Source organism: Nematostella vectensis, chromosome 7 (genome assembly GCF_932526225.1).
Source record: "Nematostella vectensis chromosome 7, jaNemVect1.1, whole genome shotgun sequence".
NCBI classification, from domain to species: Eukaryota; Metazoa; Cnidaria; class Anthozoa; order Actiniaria; family Edwardsiidae; genus Nematostella; species Nematostella vectensis.
In genome coordinates this window covers 12,001,327-12,019,129 of record NC_064040.1, presented here as the reverse complement: position 1 = coordinate 12,019,129, position 17,803 = coordinate 12,001,327, and the positions used below count along the sequence as shown (strand labels likewise).

Genomic DNA, 17,803 nt, shown 5'->3' with positions numbered 1-17,803 from the left:
TCGGCCAATCAAAACTCAAGACCCCGTGATGCAATGCGGCCGTGTATTATCTTCGAAACGAAAAACAAAGATGGCGGACGGTTTCCGCCTCAATACAGTGGACCTCGTCGAACAGGTAAATACACACTAAAGCTTTAACGATATGTGATACGAAACGATTAGAAAGACTCTACCAAACTTCATCTTACAATCGGCATTCCGTATTGTGATTTTTTAACCCTTGTCCGATGATGTATTGATGTTGCTTGGGTTGAAACCAAGCAGCAAAGTGCAAGCAAGTACGAAGTTTATACACTCCATAAAATCATATCGTCAGAGGTTTTGTTGGAAATATTTGAATTGATTAAAAGCATTAACACATCGTACATATCATAAGGTATAAATCACAAAGTTGAAAAGGTATGTTAATGGTTTCCATGATTTATACAACACCAACAACAAAAATAATGTGTAATGTTTTCAAAGGGCAGTGAAACAAAGATAAGGCCATTGAATCCATCTAGATTTTTATTTGTGTAGTGCGTTTGTGTTAAGTATTCGTCTAAATATTTCAACTTGATAACAATGCTAGTTTGCTTTGGCATTTTCTTTTTTGTATTTCACCCGATTCCACACTATTTTACCTTATTCCTTGCAAAGTTGAGTGGTGGCCTATGTGGACATCAAAAGAAAAATAACGAGAGTTACAGTCTTTCTAGCTCCCACAGGTTTGCGATTAAATGATCTTTGGGAGTAAAATAAAAGTCTAAATACTGCCAGCCTAAATAGGCACTGCTATACAGCATGTCCCATGCAATAAGAGTTTCATCTTTACTAGTCATCTTTACAGTCAAAGAAAACAAGGCTACACTATCTTCTCCAGGGGTGGATCTAGCTTTTTGGCAGGGGGGGGGTTGACCCAAAAAAATTTTGTCATTATTTTACCTTCATAATGATTTTGGAATGAAACAAAAAAAAAGGCAGCCCAAGGGGGGGTTAAATCCCCTCCCCCTCATAGATCTGCTACTGTACACTAACCAGAAAGTGCTAATTTGCTTACCCAAATTTGCAGAAAAATATCTCAAACCCATCAATTTTTGTTGTGGATTGCTGACTTTGTGAAACATTCTTGTATGACATTTGTATGACATTGTATGACATTTGCAGAAAAATATCTCAAACCCATCAATTTTTGTTGTGGATTGCTGACTTTGTGAAACATTCTTGTGTGACATTTGTGGGAACACATAGCTGCTATTACTTCATCCCTTTCCTGGTTGCCTATTTGTGCGCATGGATTGACATGTCAGATCTGGGAATATGTTTCAGGAGAAAACAAGCCCATTTTCTAAAAAAAAAGCAATCAAAATAATTGATTGTGTGAAAAGTGCTGAGTGAGAGTAGATAAGTCTGTGTAAGTGTGCACTATCAAACAGTAACAAGAGTTTGGACTTTCATTAAGGCATCACTCCATTTAAAAGGGGTTTCTTTATCCTTACTAAAACAGGGATTAACACAACATACTAATTTCTTCAACTTTCCCTACATCTTTTGTTCTTAGCTTGAGTTCCATTTGTAAATATCCACATCTATGGCTATACAGAGATACCTCTAATTACTTTGATGTAAAACATGTCAATATGATAATTATTTTGATGTAAAACATGTCAATATGATAATTATTTTGACGTAAAACATGTCAATATGATAATTATTTTGATGTAAAACATGTCAATATGATTGTTGTAGATCGCTGTTCTTGGGTTCATCAATGGGGGCGAGCAAGGAAAATCTTTGTACAATGCATTCGTCTCAGCCCGTGTTGGCTATGAGATTTACAAGAGGATAACAGTGTCCAGAGCAGATCGGCTCAGGGTAAGATGCTGATATATATTGAGATATCATACTGAGAGCACAAGCACCCATAAATATGTGGGTAAGGCCAGCTTTTTTGTATAGACATTTTGTTGCACAAGACCTAGACTTAGACTAGATTTTGCTGGGCAAAATCATGACTAGGCATTTATCTCTATGATAATATTATTAACATTTTTATCCTGAATTGTACTATTAACCTGTCACTAAAATGGAAACTTTAAAAAAATGATCCCTTTTGCTAAAATCTGAAGTCACAAAATCTTCAGACTTTCTGCATTATATCCATGATTATGCATCCCCCTTCAGTAAAACCTGCATCCTGATCATGTTATACTTTTCAAAGTTTCATGCTTCTATTTCAATATTGCGTTTAGGCGCAGACCATCGCCAGGGTGGCACAGTATGTGAAGGCTTACCCCAAGGCTAGCGACGCACAGATGAAGGCCATGCTAGAAAAGGAGATTGGGATGTTTGCACAGCAAGTCGCACAGAAATAAACCACCACCTGTCACAATTACATCATAAATCATTTACACCATTAGCACATTAAGCCTATTGACATTTTGCATACTACTTCAATATTCCTTTTTTCCTATTCCTTAGAATCATATTGAAAATACTTTACATTTGATCTTAGACTTCGTCAGCAACACTTTCGTATGTGTTTTCCTTCAATATTCAAACACCAATAAGGTGGAGAAACCTCCAATTTTTACATTATCTAAAAACACAATTTTAAACTTTTTTGTCTATAAAAAAAACTACATACTTACAAAGTTATCAAAACACTTTAATCACAATAAAAAGTGCAAATTTTATACCAACGTGTAAAATATGTAAAAAAAAGAAAACGTTCAATTAAATTTGGACTTTGACATACGAGTGTCGACCATGTGTGTGTGTGATTTACTAAAACTGACACGCGGTATTATTGTATGGAAGATCATGCATTTTTCGTTACCACATTTCACTCTTGATTTGCCTGTTTCACTAAATGTATTTTCTGTCTCCGCCCATAACTATGCATAGCCCTGTCTTCTAGTGTATTTTTATTGTATTTTGACATTCCTAAAGGCCTGGCTAAACTAGAAGACATGTCGAGCGACCCGAAAATGTTCCTCAGCTATTCGAAAAACATTTCTTTGTCGCCGCTACTAGATTTGGCGCGTAACAGTGTTATTTAAGGTGGCTAAACTAGGAAACGCAAATGTCGCACGCTACATGTCTCCTTGTTTAATAGCGAGGCCTTGAAATTAAGGCTAGACGTTATTGCCTATTGGATGTTGGAGTCCTCAATTTAAAGGCGAAACTGCATTTTAATAAGCCATAGTGTAACTAATTTGACCGCAAGTAAGCAGACGCCTCTGGTGTATTAGACGCACCTGTTTTTCATGGTTTATTATCGGGAGATAGAAAAAAAAATGGCAACAAAATCCAACTTTTTTATAACTGTGCCAAAGAGAATAACATTTCACCAGACGTATTTGGGTGGTTAAGTACATAAGAACCAACAGAATGCACATCTTTTTTTTTATAAACGTCAGCGGAGCTAGATGGTCTAGATATTTTTTTATGTTGATCTCTTAAAACTTTAAACCCTACTTGCGAAAGCAGACATATACTCAACGATGCGTTTCATAGAGTAATCACGTAGTTTCGATCTGTGTGAAAACCCACTACAGGAAATGAAAGTCCCTTGACTCCGGTTTGGCGCGCTTCAAAGAGGACACTATGCCTATAGTCAAAATTAAGTCAAGTGGCGGTTATCATAATAATACCACGCCAGTAATCTTTTTTTACCCTTATAGCAGCATCTAAGCTATTCAGCAACGCGCCCACGCACGGATATTTTAGATTTATACTCATTTTGAGACCAAAGGGAGACCTTCCAGGTAAAGCATACTAGCTTGGAGTTTTTCATAATAGCTTCGAGTTGGCAATATTTGTTTTGTGGCATCAGCCTTTTAAAGTACCAGCAACTTGATATTCCGAATCTTTTGGTAGCGAAAGTAGCTCCTCTAGATTTCTATCCATTTTGAGACGAAAGGAACACCCTTCAGGCTTAACATATTTGTTTTGTGGCAGCAGCCATTAAGAATACCAGCAACTTGATATTCAGAATCTTTTGGAAGCGAAAGTAGCTCTTCCGGCCAAACAAAGCAAATTTATGCTGATGCATGTTGTTTGTCTTTTTTTCTTCTTCTTGGGTTTCGTTTTCGATCATAGAAAATCTAAACGGGGGCCCCTACTTTTTGGTCATTGTATGATGATTGGTTGGAATCTAGTGGTTGCGTCAACAAAGATATATTTTTTTCCCCGAGCTATACTCCCCCGGGATCTCAGAGGGGGTATTTAAATGAATGGTGTGGTGAGGGATTGTCGGATTTCACACGTGTTCTGGACTTGAAGTGAACAAAATGGCGAATAAGGTGAGTACGAGGTCTAGGTCTAGGTACTGTGTTTTCATGGAAAAGAGTTTGGTTGAGGATTGTTTACTGCCTGGAATGTACTCTTTCCGAAATCTCAGATAACCAAAACGGCTAGATCTCTATAAAATAGATAGAACGTCCCACATTTTAAGACCTTTGATTTCTTGAATTTCTGTCTTATGTGTAAGCCTTTTTGCTAGAGCTGTTAGAGTTCGTTTAGAGGGTATTTGAAGAGATATTCTTAGGGTTCTAAAGATCAACCTGAGGTAAATGCTCAAGAAGACAGCCGTATACATAACAAGCCACTACCAAAGGGAAACTCCAACAAAATAATACCCGAAGTAAATGAAAAAAATTGCCTTCTTCAAAATAGTATATTGTATTTTAAAATTGCCATAAAATAATAAAAGATTTGCACGATTTACGAGCACATCCTAATTTATCGGGCCATGGGGGTCCTTTAATAGTTTGCTAATATGGTACATCCTGTTACAGAGTAAATCGCTAGACACCAGCCCAGCACCAATGGTAGTCGATGGCAAAGACCAGGAAGTGTTTCCTGCTTTTCATAAGCTCGTTTCCAGGAATCAGTACGGCTCAGCTCCTGGACACTACGTCAAGGTCCTGGACAACACGCTCGCGGCTGTGGGTGTGGGAACGGAACCGGAATGTGAGTACAATGTCATAGTAAGCACGAAACACTGACGCTTTGTATATTTAACCACGGGATCTAGGATAGTTTTACTCCAAACTGATGTTAATGTTAAATAAATACTTTTTAGTACTGAATAAACCCCGTACTCCTCCCTCAATTGGTTGTATTTTTACTGGAACTGGTTGATTTCCTTGTTTTCGCTTCAGCACCGAGCCTAGTCCCTACGCATTTATGACCTTCAAAGAAAGCGCTATGTTAGCGCCGCCGCCTGGTAAAACTTGACCACGGCGGCGCAACGGAAACGTTTTCTAAATGGGGAAGGGAAAAAACGCGCCGCTGTGGGGCCGAGTTACTCATTTAGCAGTGTTTAGCAGATGAAGTGATTACATAGTGCGTCTTTCACTTTCGAGTAAAACTATCCTAGCGCCCGTGATGTAACGAAACCTTTGAGAGAAACAGAGAAAGTGAGAATTTCTTGCCATAGCCAGGATTTGCCGAGGGGGTGGGGGAGGGTGCACAGGCAGTGCAATAATATAGGAAATATCCCAGCCAATGATCCGTAAATTGTGAGAGGTAACCTGTACTACTGATAAATTTAAAAGGAAAAAAAATAGTCATATGTCTTACATCATGGTCCATCGAACAGATGTTACAAAAAAAAATGCATTGTGATTATTTCTAGATAAATCGACTCATCGATAATATTATGTTATGGACCTTGGGTCTTTGAGTCATCGCGAGAGCCTCATCGCAATTTTTCTTGCAACTTGCAATGCGACCATGACAATTAAAAATTGCGATTTACAATAGCATGAAAACACAAGTGATTTTTTTGCAATGTTGCGGAAAGTATAGAAAACAAGTCTACTTTTTTTTGCAACCTGTAACGCAAAAAAAAAAAAATGGTATTGCAAGTTGTAAAAGGGGAATACCACACGCAAAACAAAAATGGCATTGCAAGTCGCAGGAAAAATTGCCTCGTATTTATTAAAGCCACGCTAAGACCGCGCTCGCGCCGATCATCAAACAAGAGGTTGATCTTGAAACGTAGCAAAATCGTAGCCATGGGGAAGGCCCATTTTAATGAAGGAAAACTGAGCGTACCACCAAGAGCTAGGACGAAAGAAAAAATGGTCCGCTTAATCGGTAAACGAAACCCCAGCCCTGTCACCACGTAAACTACGTTAAACTGTAGGTTACGCAATTCGAAAATCAGGGTGTATTCTATTGTTTATAATGTGTCGTTATCTATGTTGTGTAGCGACATTTAAGATCTACAGCAGTCTGGTGGATCTACAGACAGAACTCAACATATTGGCCAGCTATCAACATCCGAACACTGTGGTCGCAGTAGATAAAGGAGGCGACGGTAAATACAGGGTCGTCTTGAAGGTTCGTGATTTACGCATAAAGTATACTAAAGAGGTCTGGCCTCTGACTTGAGTCTTTTAGCAATAAAATCAATGCAATCTTATAGTCCTAGTAAAACAATTCATATTGCTAAAGCAGAAAGGCTGATTTAACAGCACGATTTAGTCCACGAACCCTCTACAACTCGAGTCTAGAGTGTAAATCAGCCTACGACTGACGCTACGATGCTCGACAACGCAAGTCGTAGTTTGTAATTCAGAACTAAGACATTTCGTGGGCAGGTCGTATACGACTAACTCGTGCTGTCTAAATCAGCCTTAAAGCCGCATTAACACCAGTTTACTTCCGGAGGTCCAACAGAAACCTCAACCGTTAAAAGACAAAAGAATCTATTAGAATCCGGGATATTTAACATGCCATCTGCTCTAAATTATCAATCACATCCTCAAAGAAACTTTCAATAAACACACTGCTTTCAATATTTGAAATATTTTTCGCGTTTTCCGTTAAAAATTATCGGAGATTGTTACGTAATCGACCGGAAGTAAACTGGTGACAATGCGGCTTTAGAGTCGGATCAAGAGAAAGGAAAGTTTTTTTTTAAATCGACATTTGTATTCTTCTTTTTTTGGTTTACTTTTTGGCGTAAAATAACGTAGCTATAAAATCGTCGAATTGACTTTTTTTTGCTGCCCTGGGTACCATACCGTCAGATTCGCGAAAAAATAGGGCTCTGGTACCCGGGTGTCTGCTGTTTATTGTTAGTAAATGGGACAGGTCTAGGAGTATTAAAAGAGTTTGGGGAGGGGCAGGCCAGTAGCCAGGGGGAGTTCGGGAGAACCCCACCCCACACTCGACTGGACTACTACGAGGCAGGACGAGCTATCTAAGAGAAAATGGTCCGCTTTATGGGTAAAGGAATCTTCCTCCCCCTCCCCACTCAAAATCCTAGGTACGAGCCTAAGGGGGTTGCTTAATGCGAAGAAGTGGTAGGTATTGTTTTATTTCTTCATTTTACGAAGCGAACATGGTGGCGCCCACGGTTCGCTTGGTTCGCTTTTCGATCCTGAGTGTGATAAAACTTGAGCGAAAAATGTTACAATTTTATTGTTTTTATTCAGGAGCTCCCTGAAGGCTACGTCCAAAGTCTGACCAACTTCCGAGGAGTCAAACAAGAACACCCGGAAATCCTGTTCAAGAAAGCCATTCCTGCGGGCTCTGAGTTTTGCAGCTACGTGTCAATCATAAGTGACAGCAAGCCAATCATCCTGGGGTTCGACAGAGAGGGGCACCTCATGGATCCGACCCAAGTGGAGATGGACACGGAGGCGGCAAAGTTAAGGATCCACGAGGCGCAGGAGTATTAGACGGGATACCTGTGGCATGTTGTCAAGGGTAACAGGGTGTTTCATTGCAACAGGATACACTAGTAGGCGAAAAGGATTTGTTGCTAGGCAACAAGGCATACTACTAATTAACATGGTTTGTAACTAATGTATGTTACTGAGCAACGAATTTGTTACTAGGCAACATGATTTGCTACTAGGCAACAAAAGGATATATCACTAACAAAATGGATGTTTGATTAGATTGCTGAAATTATGGACCTGTTAGAAGTTTCAAAACATGGAAGCCCGGATATTTTTGTAATAATAAAAATGTGATAGTGAAGTAGTTTGTTTGATTTTTATTTCATAGAACATGTCATCTATTAGAGCATGTCAGTCAATATTATGCCATAGATTCTCATGGTCGCAGTTCCACTTTTGGTGAGGCAAAGCATATCTTGCTCAAATTGTAGACATTAAAATGTCGTGCTCAGTAACATTCCTCCAGTGTCGTTTTTGTTATTTTCAGCAAACTTCCACGTTTAGAGTAATTAGAAAAGACTACAATACATTTGGGAAAGGGTTTAAGTTGTCTCAAATGGGGAATTGCGCTAAGAGATCACGTGACCTTTCTGTTCGTCAAATTCAAAACGAAATAATCAAACAAAAAAGTTAGAAATAACTGCGCCCGTCACACCAGAGAACGAAGAAAAAATTAAATCTTACATTGAAACTAAACCCTTGAACCCTGAAAAAAAAATTCATTAGCGCTTTTTGTTGCTGTTATTTTGCCGCTAAAAGACTGAGCGCGCTAGTTTGCCACCCAAACAGTCAAGTGATCTCTTAGCGCAAGTCCCTATTATCATAATCAAGTCATCATAATCCTTTCTCCATTTAGTCCGATAATTATTGTTCAGGCCACCTCGGGATAAAACAGTAGTAGTGCTTCTATGTTAAAGGTTGCATGCGCCAGGTGCGCGAACCAACACCTTGACCGCCAACCCCTTGACCACCAACCCCTTGACCGCCACCCCCTTAACCACCACCACCTTGACCACCACCCCCTTGACCACCACCACCTTGACCACCAACCCCTTGACCACCACCACCTTGACCACCAACCCCTTAACCACCACCACCTTGACCACCACCACCTTGACCACCACCACCTTGACCACCAGCCCCTTGACCACAAACCCCTTGACCAGCAACCCCTCGACCACCAGCCCCTTGATCACCACAACCTTGACCACCAACCCCTTGACCACCACCACCTTGACCACCACCCCCTTGACCACAAACCCCTTGACCACAAACCCCTTGACCAGCAACCCCTCGACCACCAGCCCCTTGATCACCAACCCCTTGACCACCAACCCCTTGACCACCACCACCTTGACCACCACCCCTTGACCACCAACCCCATGACCACCACCACCTTGACCACCAACCCCTTGAACACCACCACCTTGACCACCACCACCTTGACCACCACCCCCACGACGTACCCCTCCACAACAACCCCTTCCTCCCTTTCCCCCCCCACCAGCCCCTTGATCACCAACCCCTTGACCACCAACCCCTTGACCACCACCACCTTGACCACCACCCCTTGACCACCAGCCCCTTGACCACCACCACCTTGACCACCACCCCCTTGACCACCACCCCCTTGACCACCACCACCTTGACCACCACAACTTTGACCACCACCACCTTGACCACCAACCCCTTGACCACCACCATCTTGACAACCACCACCACCTTGACAACCACCACCTTGACCACCAACCCCTTGACCACCACCACTTTGACCACCACCACCTTGACCACCAACCCCTTGACCACCAACCCCTTGACCACCATCACCTTGACCACCACCCCTTGACCACCAACCCCATGACCACCACCACCTTGACCACCAACCCCTTGAACACCACCACCTTGACCACCACCACCTTGACCACCACCCCCACGACGTACCCCTCCACAACAACCCCTTCCCCCCTTTCCCCCCCCTTTCCGAGCAATTGCTGGGTTCGCGCCTTGGTTGAACTTTTCTAAGAATAACGTTCGGTGTTCGCCCGACTTATCGCCTCTTGTCACCCTTAAGAGTCTTGTTCGACCGCAACATGGTATCTGTAAGCTGGTATTTCCCAAAGCTCTGTGCAAATCCAGGTTCATTCACGGCAGTAACTTAACCCAGGTCGATTTGAAGCTTTGTAGAGCGAAATTCAGTAATCACTGGGCATCTAAACTCTGTTTTCTGTTCCACTGTACAGATTGTACAGATCTTATCAGAGGTTGTCTATTCAAGGTGACTGCCACACCCTTTAAACAGATTGACAGCACTGTGGCACCCATCTTTTATGGTGTTTTCGTTTAGCCATTCCAGCGGCGCGAATCCTCTTTTCTGTCCACTGGGGTATACCATTCTGGCAATTTGATGGCTGGATTTAACCGATAACTTTAAACACAATAATAAATTAATATCTTTTAAATCATCAATCGATATAATGTATTTCTAACACATGATATATGCGTCTTTAAGAAAAACACGGCGACTTACTTGACACAAAGCTCTTGGTTGTGCACGTGATCCGTTGTGACGTATACCACACTTCTAAGGACTGCGGGAGTCTTGAACAGGAAATTCGGTTCACGGTAATATCTGGACAAGAAATTATGTAAAGGGGTGTGTGTCACAACCACCAAAATCGTGGGAGTGTCTAGAGAAAAACCACAGGATGGGGTCCAGAGTATTTCTAATTATTTTTCTATCCAAATACACTCATAAAATTAACCGTCTTTTAAACTCCCGACAAATAAGGGGTCAACCGGAATCAAACTCATATTGTTACATGGGCTTGGTGGGTTACGGACCCTTTTTTGTAAGAACGCCTAATTTTTAGTTGAGGCTGGGCCGTTCTTATTTCTGGAGCATTTTAAGGCTGAAGATGTTCTTAATGATATTCTTAAATTTAAGTGCTTATAAAATATAGTACCCAATGAATTATTAGGAGGAGAATTCTACAAATGATTAATAGCAATAGAATATAAGGTTGTTATTAATAAACATATTTTAACACTGCATTTTAGAACACATAAGACTCGAAAAACAATATGCTGCTGCTATCTTAGCCTCAGAGTGTTCTTAAACTTTGGTGCAATCTCAGCCTCAACGTTCTTATAAAAAGGTTCATATAAAAAATAATGTAATATATGAATGATGAATAGGGTTATCAATTGCGCGCCAATTCGTGTCGCAATTCTTTCTAAGCAATCTGAGAACTACCTTGACCACCAACCTCTTGACCACCAACCCCTTGACCACCACCACCTTGACCACCAACCTCTTGACCACCAACCCCTTGACCACCACCACCTTGACCACCAACCCCTTGACCACCACCTTGACCACCAACCCCTTGACCAACACCACCTTGACCACCAACCCCTTGACCACCACCACCTTGACCACCACCTTGACCACCACCACCTTGACCACCACCACCTTCCCCAACACCACATAAAAACAACATAAAAAACATACGAGATCTGAGACTGATCATTTGCTCTACTCTTAAACTCTCTGTGCAACAGCACAAGCAAATGTTGAACAAGTCTGTCACTATTGGGGTACCATAAAAATGTTGAGCTCACAAAATTATACTTTGTGGTGTTGGGAGATATCATCGAGCTGTTTGCACCCACAGACAATAATATTGGAAAATATATTTTTTATACGCTTTTTGTGCAAATGCTTTTGGGTGCCAACAGTGTTGGTGGAAATATCACCGTTTACACATGCATTTAGAACGTGGCATCTTGTCACATACTTATTAGGAACCAGCCTTAGAAGCTCTTCAGGAAAGGTCTTGGCAAAGTCATAAGAGAAGGGTAGAATGTTTGGTTTGGTGCCAGGTGGGGCGTGGTTCACCTTATGACCTGCTGCTAGTGGATGGGCCACCATTGTTCCATCAGACCTCTGAGAAAATGATAGAAAAACACATCTCTACAACTGCCTGAAAGCTATGCACAGAAAAATAATGCTTAACTGTTGTCACCAGTACCATATTTACTCTAATAAGCACTGGAGCTCATAGACTCTGAGACAAATATTTAATGAATGAAAGTTTATTGAAATAATATTAAACAAATAAAAACAATCTTCAGTCTTCTGTGTGAATTCTGCGTTTTTTAATAGGTGCCTCCCTCGAAATAAGCGCCTCCCCCAAATATGCCCCCTGTCTATAAGTCGAAAAATTTAATAAGCTCCAGGGTGCTTTTTCGAGTCAATACGGTATTATGGGATGAGCCACCCTTGTCACATCCGACCTCTGAGAAAATGATAGACAATCACATCTAGAAAAGCCTTAAAGCTATACACAGAAAGGTGATGTTCAACTGTTTTCACAGTATAGCAGGCTGAGGCTCCCTTTTACAAGCTTTTTTTTTTGGTATTGAGATATAATCCTTATATCTAAACACTGGGTTAGGTGTTGCTGATATTGATCTGTGGTTATATACCTGTATATCAGTATCCAGACCTTTTGGATCTACGATACAACCATCATATCTTGACATGAGGTAGGTGTTGTCTTTATCAATCCAGGGATAGTTAGGCATCTTCCGTATGTAAGGAGGAAGGTACTGAAAAAAGGATTAAGATTATATTTTGTGTTAACAAAATGTAGTGGCCATACCAAGCATTTACTCAAATCAAACAGAGCTTGGGGAAGTGAGCAAAACAAATTATAGGGGAGCTTTATTTCAAACAAATATGCTAACCAGCCAAGCACAGGCCACAGGTAGCCAACACAGGGACCGCAAAGATGGAAGGGCTGGTAGTGCTATAGCCCTACCACTTTTGGCTTGGGTTGATTTTTTCAGGGCTCCAGATATATTTTACTTGTTTGTCTTGGCCAAATTTTTAGCCCTAGCACCTTAAAATGGTCTCAGCAGTCCCTGCAATGACAACAAAAATATGTTGTTTAGATTGTTCTTGAAACACCAATCTCATTTTCTGAGAGTTTCCTGCTTACAAGAGAGTTGACTGAACTTTAACTTAAATTACCCTATTCTTGACAAATAACTAAAAAATTTTTTAGGGGTAACAGGATAGTGATAATAGATGCAATTACACAATGTAAAAATTGATAGTGCTCTAACCACAAGGCCAGGGTGAAACATTACAACAGTCCCAGGTACAGCCGAACCATCTAGAAATACTCCTGAAAACACAATGAGTGTAAAACAACACATAGATGGCGCACTACAAGAGCATCCATTTCCATCAACTCAGTCAAGCAACTAAAGCCTACGACACACTAGGTGATTTTGGATGCTTGCATGAGCGAGTTCAATCACCATTGAATCAGACCTCTAGATACCAGCAAATTCACCACCTCGGAAGCAAACAGACCTGGAGATTTACAGCTGACGATTGAAATTCACTTATGTATAATCCCCTAGTGTGTCATATGGTTAACTGAGATATTTTCAATCAAATACCATTAATAAACTATCAGACTTTCATTGTGGAAGGTTATTTTGAAATTTCTTGCCTACAGACTGTTGTATTATCAAATGTAAACAAAAACAAGTGATTGACTGATTGACATTCACTATGCTGGTCCTGAGTTACTTACCCTCACCGGCCTCTGGGTGCTGAATGGTTGATGGCTTGATTGACAGTGAGAAACTTTGTTTGCTTTCACTTTGTAGGTTTCTCAGAAGCTGTATAACCTAGACAAAACAATTATTTCTTTTACCATTTAATTTATTATTTTATTTATTTACACATTTTATTAATGTTCAAACAGGGTAAAAAACAGGCAGCATTCAAATGAAGATCTTAGTTTTACGTTTTTATTTTTGAACCTCAGATTTGGAAATAAGAAGTTTGATCTTAAAGCCTGATCTTACAACCTCAGAAAAATAGCCTTATTGCAGCATATCCTTATATAATATACAGTGCCAGCATTATTAGAGTTTTAAACAAAGTGCCAGAACACACTCATTTCAGCAAAATGATGCTGCCAAGAATAATGTTATTTGATCTCGCTTTTTTTATAAATTGGTGAAATAAGAATGTTGCTGGAACAAAATAGAAAATTTACCATTCACTTTAAACACAGTGGACATTTGTCTCTGCTATACCTCTAGTCATTCACTTATTATAAAAAAAATATTGGGGAAGGGGCACATGCCCCCAGTACCCCACCCCTTGTTTCTGCCCTGCTGTCACTCACACATATGTATATTGTATCAGCTTGAGGCGGCACAAGCACATTGTTCTAGATAAAAGCACAGCTTTTTGCATGTGTTCGCTTACACTTAAAAGTAAACAATTTATAGCCTTGTTTTTATCAATGGGCAATTTGTCTTAAAAAAGGTGGAAAATGTCCAAGATGAAACAAAAGTTAAAAATTAATTGAACAACAATATTACTTTCACTGCATGTTATAATGTAAATAAAGTGTTTGATTTTTGGTAGGGGTACTGTACTTGCCTGTTTTGTCACACATGCATGGACCTCCTGATATTGCTTATCAAACTCTAGAGGATCAGGGGGAGACATCTTTACATTTTGACCCCCACAGTGTCTATAGTAGTAGGTCATACAGTACAAGTCCCAGATATCTATGGCTTCTTGATAAGACTTGCTGTTTTTTGGGAGGAATCGAAGGGCTGTTAAACTAGCACCCATCTGAAAGTGTTCAAATAAAGTAGGAGAAATTAGTAATTTGGTATATCATTGTATGGAGCCATTGCAGTTTTTAACCATGCCCGCTATCGAGAAATCCAACAGGTGCGCACACAGGTTTCGCTGAAGTGGGGAGCGCAGTCATAGGTACATTTGGGTGGGATAGCGTCTGATGGCCAAGGAAGAGTGTGCAAACCCTGTGCAACCCTCTGTGTATTCTGTCTCACTTGGTTTATGGTGCGCAGTGCACCTATGGATCTATATATGGCCTGTAGCCCACCTTGAAAATGCATATTGGCATAACTTCCAATGGCAAGATTGTACTTCATATAAACAGCCCCTTTGGAGAACCTAGATATTTACATGGGAGTTATATACAGTGGAATGGGTACTGTCATTGCCACCTTGAAAGTTTTGTGAAGTAATCCAAAAAGAATAAAAGAGACATGCCATCCGATTGTCACAAACATCACTAGCCAACCAGCCTGGCAAAGAAATGCTACAATGCACATCATGGCCCATCAGAATCCTGCTTGTTATGAAGTTTACATCAGAAAGCTGTGATTCTCACATGATAATTAACCAACGTTTATTGGACTTTGAATTGGTGGTAGCATGCAGCACTGATTTGCTTTAGTCATTGCTGTGTAAATACATGTTTTTCAGAGGTTCCTTGTTCAAGTTGATGTGTAGCTTTGCCAAGAGAGATTAAGCCTGAAAACTGAAAGAGTTGGCATATATTTGCTAGATCCTCTTGGATAAGGCATTTACCCCCCCCCCCCCCTCCCCCTTCGATATCATATATTTTACTGCTCTTTCATGTAATTGTTGTATGGATCCATATAAATATTTTAGATCCTCTTGGAAGGAAACTTGTGGCACATTATACACGCTTACACGTTTACAGTTCGTGTTACAACTCAGTCAAAGAAAACAGCGCGCTGTATAAGTAAATAATATACCCCACGTAATATGACAAATTTGAGAAAAGGATAACCACTTACGACTTCACTTCTCTCCTTATCTATCCATGCTATCAAGAAAAACACAATTCAAAACAAGAATTGACCAAGAAGGTCTTCACCGTCCGCCATTTTGAAATAAGTAGTTTCAGTCCCTTTCCTGCACAGGGTACCCATAATTTTCTACATTGATATAACTGAAAGTTCCGGAATATATTCATACTCGAACCGTTTTTTACCAGAAACTCCCCACCCCCCTTTTCCGAGACCGCGAAATAAGGCGCGACACGGATAAGTGAACTGATAGAAACAAACAGGAAGAATACTTTGCTAGCAGGGTACCCCCGGAAACTATAGTTTTTAAATGGACTTAAGTATCATATAATTATAAAACATACTGCATCACAATGAATAGCTTCTTGGAAATGGCGTTAATATCTGACGGGTCCACAACGAAAATCTGAAAATAAACCTCAACCAGGCCAAAAAATTTTGAAAAAAGTTTGAACAACCAATTCTTAGTGAAAAGGAACATCGACACTTCAAACATAATGAAACGAGTGACCCGTTCTAAAATCATCAAATGGTGGTAGCATTGCTCATTAATTCTACCCAAATTATTAAATTGTTGTTTGTTTTTATATATAAATCATTTTTTAAGCTTGCCTAAGAAAATACTTTTAAATAATACATTTGTCATTTGCATCGTAAATAAGCTGCATTTCCCATTTGTAGCTGGATTACACCTTAAGCACTTAGGGAGCCTATGGTGTATTTGGGTGTAGCTTTTTAGGAGATAAATCTTTTTGATATTTTTTATCAGGCAGAGTTCTTGGTCTCATTTTCTTATCACGATGAGAGTGACAAAATATAAAGGAATAAAGATATATTTTGTGTATTTGACTCAACCATTAAAAAAAGGTTTTGTTTGCGAGTGATTCATAGAGCAATATTTGAGAATGAAATCATTCTTTAATCTAAATAAAACTTAGTATCAATAATATTTGTGTTATTCTCATTCTTATTTATAGTTGTCGATAGATTGACTACAAACGTAAAACTAAAAAGAGCGCTTTATATAACCACATAAAAACCGAAGTTCAGAACAAAATAAGTCTATAATTCATTCTGCTTTTGTGATATTATTTTGGTAATTCATTACAAGGTATAATAATTCCAATTTTATCAAGGAGAATTATGTAAAATACCACGCTTTATTTTCTTTTTGCAAAGGCGGTTTTTACAACGGATATTGAAGTGGGTTTTAAGAGTAGTAGTAGTGTTTTGGCGCAGCTGGCGCAACTTTTTGATCTCCCCAAATTTCATTCCAAAATGGCGCGAAAGTCTCCGCGCACCTCCGCCAAGCCTCGCGACCTGCGCATGCGCGAGTTTGCCAGAGATCTCTTGCACGACCACGCCCACCTGTCAATCACTTTGTCACGTGATAGCCACGCCCACCTGTCAATCATTTTGTCACGTGATAGCCACGCCCACCTGTCAATCATTTTGTCGAAAACCTGTCAATCATTTTGTCGAAAACCTGTCAATCATTTTGTCAAAAACCTGTCAATCATTTTGTCAAAAACCTGTCAATCACTTTGTCAAGAACCTGTCAATCATTTTGTCAAAAACCTGTCAATCACTTTGTCAAGAACCTGTCAATCACTTTGTCAAGAACCTGTCAATCACTTTGTCACGTGATAGCCAAGCCCACCTGTCAATCACTTTGTCACGTGTCGCATCTAGGGGGAGCTCGAGGGGGCTAGCCTCTCAGCCTTACATCTAAAAAAGCTTTTGAAAAGTGGTTTAAAGACATGGCTGGTTTGATAGAAATGGAGAACCTGAAGGTGAAAGATCTGAAAGCCCTCGCCAAGGAGCGGGGTATCCCAAGATATTACTGGATGCGGAGAGACGAACTCGTCGGAGCGCTGACCAGCACGTCACCACCACCACCACCCCGACGGGTTCCTTTACCCAAACTTGTCAAAGGGCTGCCACGACCACCCCGCATTACCCCGTCCAACACGTCGGAGAGTATTCTCGACGGCCCGATACCTGAGATTAATGTCCCTATTCTAAAACCCTCCCAACCCCCACGGAGTTCCCGCGTCCAATCACTCAAGCATTTTGCAAACAGGGCGGCCAACTCGATCAAGAGCGAGTTAGACAAGTTTGCGGATTGGATACTATCTTATGTCCCCGAGCCCGTCAAAAAGACCGTCAAAGAGGCTGCAGATAAACGGGTCAAACGTCTGAAGGAGAGGATTAAGCGTCTACACGAGGAGGTGGAAGATCGCTTCACACCCAAGGAACAACAGACGGCGTTGAAGGGGTATCTTAAAACCCACGGAATAGCCGGGCAGAGAGGTTACGACCCCAAGACATTCATCGCCAGAATCAAACCGAAAGTCTTAGAGCTCATCAGTCAACAAAAAAAGCCTATCAAAGTGAAGTTTATCTTTACTTGCGGGTTTATAAAAGAGGATCCGGCT

At 40.5% G+C, this 17,803-nt stretch overlaps 3 protein-coding genes across 3 annotated transcripts; 2 read left to right on the top strand and 1 right to left on the bottom strand.

Moving 5' to 3' along the window:
* Positions 1 to 5: 5 nt before the first annotated feature.
* On the top strand, positions 6 to 2,733 carry LOC116617333. Its single transcript, XM_032379970.2, has 3 exons — positions 6 to 115; positions 1,729 to 1,854; positions 2,232 to 2,733. The coding sequence occupies exons 1-3, from the start codon at positions 29 to 31 to the stop codon at positions 2,352 to 2,354; spliced, it is 336 nt and encodes a 111-aa protein (XP_032235861.2). The 5' UTR covers positions 6 to 28; the 3' UTR covers positions 2,355 to 2,733.
* A 1,363-nt stretch (positions 2,734 to 4,096) lies between these two features.
* LOC116617332 lies at positions 4,097 to 8,139 on the top strand. The gene is made up of 4 exons (XM_032379969.2): positions 4,097 to 4,286; positions 4,782 to 4,956; positions 6,203 to 6,333; positions 7,434 to 8,139. The coding sequence occupies exons 1-4, from the start codon at positions 4,275 to 4,277 to the stop codon at positions 7,677 to 7,679; spliced, it is 564 nt and encodes a 187-aa protein (XP_032235860.1). The 5' UTR covers positions 4,097 to 4,274; the 3' UTR covers positions 7,680 to 8,139.
* A 1,882-nt stretch (positions 8,140 to 10,021) lies between these two features.
* On the bottom strand, positions 10,022 to 15,466 carry LOC5510740. Its single transcript, XM_032379920.2, has 8 exons — positions 15,354 to 15,466; positions 14,155 to 14,352; positions 13,292 to 13,388; positions 12,813 to 12,874; positions 12,171 to 12,293; positions 11,480 to 11,628; positions 10,210 to 10,311; positions 10,022 to 10,107 (listed from the first exon to the last, which is right to left on the bottom strand). The coding sequence occupies exons 2-8, from the start codon at positions 14,350 to 14,352 to the stop codon at positions 10,023 to 10,025; spliced, it is 816 nt and encodes a 271-aa protein (XP_032235811.2). The 5' UTR covers positions 15,354 to 15,466; the 3' UTR covers position 10,022.
* Between the last annotated feature and the right edge of the window lie 2,337 nt (positions 15,467 to 17,803).

Excerpts from the sequence above, each read along its gene's own strand:
- LOC5510740 (XM_032379920.2), bottom strand. The coding sequence starts at position 14,352 with ATGGGTGCTAGTTTAACAGCCCTTCGATTCCTCCCAAAAAACAGCAAG. Across the intron at positions 12,294-12,812 it reads TGTTTCACCCTGGCCTTGTG|TACCTTCCTCCTTACATACG; the intron begins GTTAGAGCACTA and ends TCCTTTTTTCAG. Across the intron at positions 11,629-12,170 it reads GTCTGGATACTGATATACAG|AGGTCTGATGGAACAATGGT; the intron begins GTATATAACCAC and ends TCATTTTCTCAG.
- LOC116617332 (XM_032379969.2), top strand. Across the intron at positions 4,957-6,202 it reads TGTGGGAACGGAACCGGAAT|CGACATTTAAGATCTACAGC; the intron begins GTGAGTACAATG and ends TATGTTGTGTAG. Across the intron at positions 6,334-7,433 it reads AATACAGGGTCGTCTTGAAG|GAGCTCCCTGAAGGCTACGT; the intron begins GTTCGTGATTTA and ends GTTTTTATTCAG.
- LOC116617333 (XM_032379970.2), top strand. The coding sequence starts at position 29 with ATGCAATGCGGCCGTGTATTATCTTCGAAACGAAAAACAAAGATGGCG. Across the intron at positions 116-1,728 it reads CAGTGGACCTCGTCGAACAG|ATCGCTGTTCTTGGGTTCAT; the intron begins GTAAATACACAC and ends TGATTGTTGTAG. Across the intron at positions 1,855-2,231 it reads CCAGAGCAGATCGGCTCAGG|GCGCAGACCATCGCCAGGGT; the intron begins GTAAGATGCTGA and ends TATTGCGTTTAG.